General features: G+C 39.6%; 1 protein-coding gene across 1 annotated transcript; it reads left to right on the top strand.

Moving 5' to 3' along the window:
* Nucleotides 1–3,458: 3,458 nt before the first annotated feature.
* Nucleotides 3,459–8,531, top strand: LOC132646988 (large ribosomal subunit protein eL29-like). Its single transcript, XM_060366216.1, has 2 exons — nucleotides 3,459–3,590; nucleotides 7,814–8,531. Exons 1-2 carry the CDS (start codon nucleotides 3,459–3,461, stop codon nucleotides 8,396–8,398), a joined length of 717 nt encoding a protein of 238 aa, XP_060222199.1. The 3' UTR covers nucleotides 8,399–8,531.
* The last annotated feature ends 746 nt before the right edge of the window (nucleotides 8,532–9,277 follow it).

Here is a 9,277-nt window from a genome sequence, read left to right as displayed (position 1 = left end):
TTTGATCACCTACCCTGGGGGGAGGGGGAGCTGTACAGCCTTGCCAAGCCACAGAGGAAGATGATGCAGCCAGTCCTGATGACACCTGATAGGCTAGAGTCAAATGGAAGGGGAAGAGGTCCTCCCTCCTATTAGGGGCCTAGGGAAAGTGCATAAGGCCTGAAGAGGGAGTATGGGTGGGACTAGGAGGAGACAAGGGAGGGGGCCACAGCAGGGATACAAAGCGAATAAATTGTAATAAGTAAATAAATAACTTTATTTAAAAAAGAGAATTTAGAAGGTTAGGCTCAAAAATCTCTTGAACCATGTGAGCAGAGTTTAACTCACCTTCCTTGCAGGAGTTGTTGAATTCCAGAATGTTAAAAGAAATGCTTACAGTAGAGTTCATTAGGTTCCAGAGAGCCAGGACTCTATTGGGAAGGTTCAAAGCCATTCAGATTGTGTTCTGGCACAAGTTTGACAGTGTTCTGTGTGCACCCTGAGAAGGTAAATGAAGCTAACTAAGGTGTGATGGACTAATGCGTTCAGAGACTGAAACATCAAGACCAGCTAGGGTGCAGGATGTGATCTAGTGATTCATCATTATGTGATCTAATGTTTCATCTAGCTCTTCGCCAAGAGAGCCGGAAGTGGAGAAGACAGGTATAAAACGTGTAAACCTTTATCAATAAAAGAATGAAGTTTACTATCACAAGATAGATTCAAAAGCAGCTGCAATTGTTAAGGTGATTTATGTCCTTAAAGACTCACCTGACGTTTCTTACAAGGACTTACACCCACAGGTAAGAACCAATCTATCAAAGATGTCCTCTTGTGAAAATGACAATTAATTTAAAGAAGGTATAACCTGAGATTACCCCTGAAGGTATTTCGTGCTTAAAAATCCACCCAAATAAGTGTTTCTTTAGTTGAGCTTAATAACATCAATGCTATGAATGTTCCATGGGATGGGACATGCTCCACTCCTAAGTGTCCTCAGAACTCTCCAGTATTGTCCACATATTACTGTTTTGGTTTGTTTTTTTTCCAGGAATGAAATTCATGAGATTTAAGGTGTCATGAAGTCTTGCACCATAGTTTCTGTCCATTGAGGCAAGACAATGCTTGACAGAGTCAGAGGCACAGAGGGAGCATTGAATGAAACTGTGAAGGTTAAAATTTTAGTTTCAAAGGATGCTACATGACGCCTGTTGGAATCATGGGCATATGTTGGGAAATATGTATACTTGGAAAGGTGCTGGCTCACGAGGGGTTGTGCACTTTGCAGGTGACAGGCTATAGAGCAGGAGATAACTAAGCACTTTGGAGATTCTCTCATGAGCCACAGAGGATGTGGGGTCTCAGTTCTCCTCAGTCAAATCCTTCCTTGTTATACTCTGTCTCTCCCATTTAGAGGGGAATGACACCGTGCCATTGCATATTAAAAGGATGCAAATTTAAATAAGATTCCACACCTAAAAGATTGCCCTCAGTTTCAGACCATTCCTTGAACTTTGAACTTTTGAACAACTAAAAGGCTTTTAAACAACTCAGAAACTTTTAAAATTGGTCTAAATGCTTTTCTATTCTGAGATGACCCAGAGCCTATGAGAGAAATATAAATATGCTTAAAAATGTATATTTGTCAGTCGGACACGGGTAGACTAGTGTTGCTTAGCTTGATGGCTAACTGTACAGGATTTATGACGGTCATAAGGTAGAGAATGAACCTCTAAACATATCTGTAAATGAGCTATTTACTGGTGTACTGGAGAAGACCAGCACCATCCCATGGCCCAAGACAATAAAAGAGAGCGAGGGAGCATCAGTTTCCACAGTTCTCTGCTCCCTGCTTACAGCTGCAACGTGACTGACTGATTCAAGCTTCTGGCAACCATGACCCTCAAACTGTGAGCCAAAATAAACACTTCATTCTTCGAGTTGTCTTGTCAATTATTTTGTCATAGCAGTGACAAAGAAACTAATGTAGTTTTGATGGTCTGCTTAAGCAACTCAGGGAATTTTTCCTTGCTTCTACTTTCTGGAAGACTTTGTGAAGTTTGGCCCTAATGTTGCCATACAAGTGGAATCACTGCACAAAAGTGTACATGCTTTAAATTAGGATTAACAAAATCAACCAGGTTTCATCTCTGTTGTTGAAATTTACCCACTTAAAGTTATGATTAGACTCTTTGTTTCTAAACGGGTGTTAACGGTTTCCAGGCCATTAGTGATATCTAATGAGTGACTATTTAATGTGCAATTAAAGGTAAAAGTAATCAAATATGATACATTTTATATGCCTTTGTACATCTCTCATAGTAATTTATTGATTTATGGACTAGCACAATATATTTATAAATTAAGATAAATAGTTCTAGCATAATTCTGTGTGGTACACATTTGTTTCTCAAGTTTGATTTTCTTATATTGTGAGACCTATTACATATTATGAAAATATAAACTGTGTTATTTGAAAAAATTCAGTGATTAACTGTATCTTCTTCAGATATTTCACATAGCATTCTAATAGACTTATTTTTTAAGTATATGATTATTTTTTCTTCATAATTTATTCATTGTATATCCTGATTGAAGCCCCCTCCTTTAACTCCTTCAATCCTCCCCCCCTTCCTCATGTAGTCCACCTACAGGGGGAGTTCTCTACTATTTTGCCATCTGGCCATAGCTTGTTAAGTCTCATCAGGACTGCCTGGATCCTCTTCCACTGTGGCCTGGCAAGGCTACGTCATCACTTGCCCCTGATGACCCTAGGCATTCCTTAAATCTAATTCAGAATGGCAAACAGGATAGACACCAGAAGCAATGAAGGGAGAAAATAGGATGGGAGTCTACTAGAGAGGGTCCTCTGAAAGGATTCACCCAACAGGGGATCAAAGCAGATGCTGAGACTCAGGGCCAAACTGCTCAGAGCACAGAGAGTCTTAAGGAGGAAAAGAGGGGTAGGATTAGAGGGACATGGAGGGGACAGGAGCCCCACAGTGGAGACCAACAAAACTAAAATATCTGAGCCCAGGGAGTCCTGCAGAGAATGATACACCAACGGAGGACCATGCATGGAGAGGACCTACACCCCCTACTCAGATGTTGCCGATGGCAGCTCAGTCTCCATGTGGATTTCTGAGTGAGGAGAGCAAGGGCTGCCTCAATCATGAACTCAATTGACTGCTCTCTAATAGACTTATTTTAAAAATCCGGGTCTTTGTGTCTGCATTATGCACATTTGTATGCAGTTCTTCCTCGAAGAGGGTGTCGGATCTCCTGGAGGGGTTGTTACGGTTGGTTGTGGAATATCCCACAGGAGCTATCTTCATGGCTGAGCTGTCTCCCCACCCCCTACCATTTTCATTGCATACTCGATTTCCAGATCTGATTATTTTATCTCAGGGGCATTTTAAAAATGTTCCCTTCTGGGCATGAAAAGGCAGTTCAGTCAGTAAAGGGCTCCATGTGAAAACATGAGGACTCCTGTTTGCGTCCCAGAACACACGGACAATGTTGGGTGTAGTGGCAAAAGTTTTCGAATGCCTGATGCTGGGCATGCAGAGACATGGACTTGGTGCCCTGGACTTGGTGGGGAGCCTCCCCAGGTAAATTGAACAGCCCCGATTTTTAGTGGGAAAACTTATCTCTCAAAATAACGAGGTTGGCTTTGAAGAATGGAAGTTGGGATCACCTCTGACCTCTATATATTAAAATTGTAAACCTGAACACACATACACACACACACACACACTCACACACACACACACACACCCCTATCACTACAACTCTATGCACACATTCTCCTACTCTACACACATGTAATTTACACCTCTCTACTTCCCCACACATAAAGAGAGGGATGTCTCTATGACACACACTTCTACACTCTGACATCACCGAGAAAGGATGATTTGGTGACACAGCATGCCCTGAAGTCAGCTACTGCAAGTCACATCATTCCTCTTCCCTGACATACCGCTGCGCATCATCATTGTTTGCTTCCTTGAAATCTTTACATTTATGTTTGCCAACATAATAAAAGTTTACGTTAGCTTCTAATTGCAATTACATTGGAATGATAAGGCTTGTAGGTCATTTTCTTTTGTATGAAATAAACTTCAAATTATGTATTCAATATTATTGCGTTAGGTTATCTTTTCTTTATTTCCTTAATTAAAAAATTTCCTGCTAATTTTATTTGCCTTTCAAGGTATTTCCTGAAGTTCTTTAATTACATAATTAATCCATTCATATGAAATATTTTATAAAAACTAATATATTCAATATTATAAACTTGAGTCTGCATAAACTGGTTGTAATGTACCTTCTGATATTCTATTACTGATATTCCTTATATTGAATATGCATATATCAGCTTAATGTTCACTATACTTCTATATAGACAATTTTCAATTATTTCAATTTTGATAAGGTTACAGTTTTTGCTACAGAGTTGTTGACTTTAATTCATTTGATATTGCTTTTATTTTATTTTATTTTATTTTATTTTATTTTATTTTAATCACAGGTCATCCACTTGTATCCCAGCCATAGCCACCTCCCTCATTCCCTTCCAATTCTACCCACTCTCCCTCATCTCCTCCCTGCCCTCTTTCAAGTCCACTGATAGGAGAGGTCCTCCTCCTCTTCCATCCGACTCTAGCCTATCAGGTATTTTTAGGACTAGCTGCAATGTCCTCTTCTGTGGCCTAGCTAGGCTGTTCCTTCCTCGGGGGTGGAGGGGAGATCAATGAGCCAGTCACTAAGTTCATGTCATAAATACTCCTTGTCCCCCCATACTAGGCAACCCACTTGGATACTGAGCTACCATAGGCTACATCCGAGCAGGGGTTCTAGGTTATATCCATGCATGGTCCTTTGTTGGAGATACAGTCTCATAGAAGACCCCTGTGGCCTGATATATTAGGTCCTGTGGGGCTCCTGTCTGCTCTAGGTCACACTAACTCCCCCTTCTTTCATATGATTCCCTGCACTCTGCCCAAGGTTTGGTTATGAGTCTCATCATCTGCTTTGATACACTGCTAGGTAGAGTCTTTCACTTGCCCTCTGCGGTAGGCTCCTGTCCTGTTCCCTGTTTTCTCCTACTTCCAGTGTCGATACCCTTTGTCTTTCTAGGTGAGTATTGATCATCTTACCCCTGATCCTCTTTCTTGTTTATCTTTTTTAGGTGTACAGATTTTTAGTTTGTTTATCCTATCTCATAGGTCTAGTACCCACTTATAAATGAATATATACTATGTGTGTCTTTCTGCTTCTGGGATACCTCACAGAATAATCTTTTCTAGATCCTACCATTTATCTGCAAAATTCATGTTTTCTTTGTTTTTAATTGCTGAGTAAGATTCCATTGTGTAAAAGTACCACAATTTCTGTATCCATTCCTCAACTGAGAGACATCTGGTTGTTTCCAGGTTCTGGCTATTACAAATAAAGCTGCTAAAAACATGGTTGAGCAAATGTCCTTGTTGTGGACTTGAGTATCATTTGGATATGTGCCTAGGAGTGGTATAGCTGGATCATGAGGAAGCACTATTTCTAGTTGTCTGAGAAAGCACAGATTGATTTCCAAAGTAGTTGTACAAGTTTACATTCCCACCAGCAATGGAGAAGGATTCTCCTTTCTCTTCAACTTCTCCAGCATGTGTTGTCACTTGAATTTTTGATCTTAGTCATTCTGATGGGTGTCAAGTGAAATCTCAGGATCATTTTGATTTGCATCTCTCTGATGGCTAAGGACCTTGAGCATCCCTTTAAGTGTTTTTCTGCCATTCTGTATTCCTCTACAGAGAATTCTCTGTTTAGCTCCATACCCCATTTTTTACTTGGATTGCTTGAATTATTGCCTTTTAACTCCTTTAGTTCTTTATATATTCTGGACATCAGCCCTCTGTCAGATATACGGTTGGTGAAGATCCTTTCTCAGTCTGTACGATGCCATTTTGTTCTGATGACAGTGTCCTCTGCTTTACAGAAGCTTTTCAGTTTCATGAGGTCCCATTAGAGCCTGTGCTGTTGGTGTTCTGTTCAAGAAGTTGTCTCCTGTGCCAATGAGATCTAGGGTCTTCCCTACTTTTTCTTCTAGCCGATTTAGTGTATCTGGTTTTATATTGAGGTCTTTGATCTACTTGGACTTTAGTTTTGTGCAAGGTGATAAATATGGATCTATTTTCATTTTTCTGCATGTAGAAATCCAGTTGGACTAACACCATTTGTTGAAAATGCTGTCTTTTTTCCATTGAATGGCTTTGGCTTCTTTGTTAAAAATCAGGTATTCATAGGTGTGTGGGTTTATTTCTGGGTCTTCTCTTCAATTTCATTGATCCATCTTTCTGTTTCTATGCCATTACCATGCAGTTTTTATTACTATTGCTCTGTAGTACAGCTTGAGATCAGGGATGGAAATACTCCCAGATGATCTGTGGTTGTACAGGATTGTTTTGGAAATTCTGGGTTTTTGTTTGTCCATATGAAGTTGAGAATTGTTCTTTCAAGGTCTGTAAATAATTGTGTTGGTATTTTGATGGGAATTGCATTGAATCTGTAGATTGCTTTTGGCAGGATGGCCATTTTCACTATGTTAATCCTACCAATCCATGAGCACGGGAGATCTTTTCATCTTCTGATGTCTTCTTTGATTTCTTTCTTTAGAGACTTGAAGTTTTTTTGCAAACAGGTCTTTCACTTCCTTGGTACTTTATGTTATTAGTGGCTATTGTGAAGGGTGTTGTTTTCCTGATTTCTTTCTCGGCCCTTTTGTCTTGGGTTCATATTGTTTTATATTCTTTAACTGTGGGGTTTGTAATCTGATTGTTTTGGAATATTTTATTTAACTCTTGGATCTTTATCTTCCCCTCTTTACCCCAATATTTTCGACAAAAATTGTCCATTTTCAATTTATCTATTACTTTCAAGCTTTGTAAAGTTTTATAATGTATGTTTATAAGTATACTAAATTTAAAGCATATTCCCTTAGCATTCTTGCTAATACATCAAATTCTTCTATTTTTTAAATGTCCAGATGTTTCATATTTTATATTTATAAAATATTACTGCTCATTAGACTTCTGACAATAGAGAAGTGAGAAGTCATCCAATTCTTTTCTTCCAAATCAAGTACGGTGGTGAATAAATGTGAACAAAACCCTAACCATTTAGCCCTGAGAGCTCACCAGTACCACACCATAACACGGGGAGCATATATGCTTTATAAATTGCTCTCAGATAAGGGCAGTTTGAATCTGACATTCTTACCTGGAGCTCATCCTAATTTCTTGGGTCCAGATGTTCTAACAGAGTGGAACAGACTTGAAGGATGATTTGCAAGTCTCTGCTGCTGTGAAATGGGCTCATGCCACCCGGAAAGGTTGTTGAACCATAGATACAGCACCATTCTCATCAAAGAAGCAGCCTAAGTGGTCCGTGAGCAAGCAGGATCAGTGATTCTTAGTGTCGGATTGAGGTCAGTGATTCGTCAAACACCATCATTACCTCTATATTCCATGAATAAAGGAAAGGCCCAAATGTCCATAATCTTAATCAACTAAAGTTGTGCAAACGTATATAAACAAAGATGTGCTAAAAGCATACATCCTTGCCATGTTTTTAATCTTTGTAGGGAACAAAATCAGAATTAAACCACCAAACTTGAGAGAATTTATGGATGCTTTTATGATGTTACAAAGTTCCATTCTGCCCTCAAGGTTTGATTGACTTAAACACAGATGCGCATTCACTTCATTAATGTTTTGTTACAAATACCTATGTTCTCAAAATTGTCTTTAATAAAGCAATTCTGAAACTAATCCAGCAGATTATAAAAGGCATCATATGTAATAAGAGCCAGTATTTCTATGAGGAAGACAATTTAAGAGTTCAAACAGGGGACGCTGCGGGAGCCGCGGGTTACTGTGCAGACACCGCCAAGTCTAAGAACCACACCACACACAACCAGCCCCGCAAATGGCACAGAAATGGCATCAAGAAACCCCGGTCACAAAGATACGAATCTCTTAAGGGGGTGGACCCCAAATTCTTGAGGAACATGCGCTTTGCCAAGAAGCACAACAAGAAAGGCCTGAAGAAGATGCAAGCAAACAACGCAAAGGCAATGAGTGCGCGAGCAGAGGCCATCAAGGCCCTTGTGAAGCCTGCAGCTGTTAAACCCAAGATGCCAAAGGCCCCCAGCCGCAAACTCAGCCGCCTGGCTTTCATCGCTCACCCCAAGCTTGGGAAGAAGATTCGAAGCTACATGGCTAAGGGTCGTAGGCTCTGCAAATCAAAGCCCAAGGTTCAAACCAAGGCAGAAGCCACAGCTCCAGCTAAGGGCAAGGCTCCAGCTCCAGTTCCAGCTCAGGCTCCCAAAGGTGCCCAGGCCCCTGTGAAGGCCCCATAGGAAATGGTTCCACTAATGTGAAGACAGACGGACTGGTGTGACACACCTACCTACACACTATTTACAGATGACCAGTGTCCTATGCTGTTTTTACAAATAAACCTGAGGCAAGATCTGTTAAAAAAAAAAAAAAGAGTTCAAACAGGCACAGAGTTTAGTGGTAGGGTGCTGGGCTTCATGAATGGGGCTCTGTTTCGGTCCTTAGGGCACAGGAAGAAAGACTATCATCATGGGAGGAAGAGCCTCAACATACTCACATCAACACATACATAAAATGCTTCTTGAAGAAATTAATACACCATGTTGTCAAGTACAAACAAATTGAGAATGTAATGGGATCCCTAAATTTCATTACAAAAAAAAAAAAAAAAGAGAAAGAGAGAGAGAGCTCTGAAGTAGATCAGAGAGTAACTTTTTTCCTTTCCCTCACTGAGATGCAAGGAATCAAATTCAGCTCGCTACCTTTTGTGTCAAATACACTCGTGAGCCATTTTGTGGGCACTGTTCCCATTTGAACCATTGTTGGAGATGTGAGCAAGGACAACAGAAACAGCAACAAAATAAAGACACAAAGTTCAGAAAGTAATATTAAATTCCTAGGCACTTTTTTTGTACCTGACTAAACCCTAAATCTTGTATAAAAATTCTCTGAAAAAATCTATCTCTTATCTACAGGGGTTAGTAAATACATATAATTAGAATAAAATATACAGTCATGTTAGTCAAATAAATAACCTTTTTTTCATACTGGCAAATAACAATCAAAATACTAATTAAAGAAACAGAAGATATAAAGTATTTAGGAATAAATTACAAAAATATTTCAAGATTTTATATTTAAAAAAAAAGTTTGATGGAAGTAATTTGAAAGAAATTAAA

The sequence above is a fragment of the Meriones unguiculatus genome, chromosome 14 (genome assembly GCF_030254825.1).
Source record: "Meriones unguiculatus strain TT.TT164.6M chromosome 14, Bangor_MerUng_6.1, whole genome shotgun sequence".
Lineage (NCBI taxonomy): Eukaryota > Metazoa > Chordata > Mammalia > Rodentia > Muridae > Meriones > Meriones unguiculatus.
This window is presented reverse-complemented; position numbering and strand designations above follow the sequence as displayed.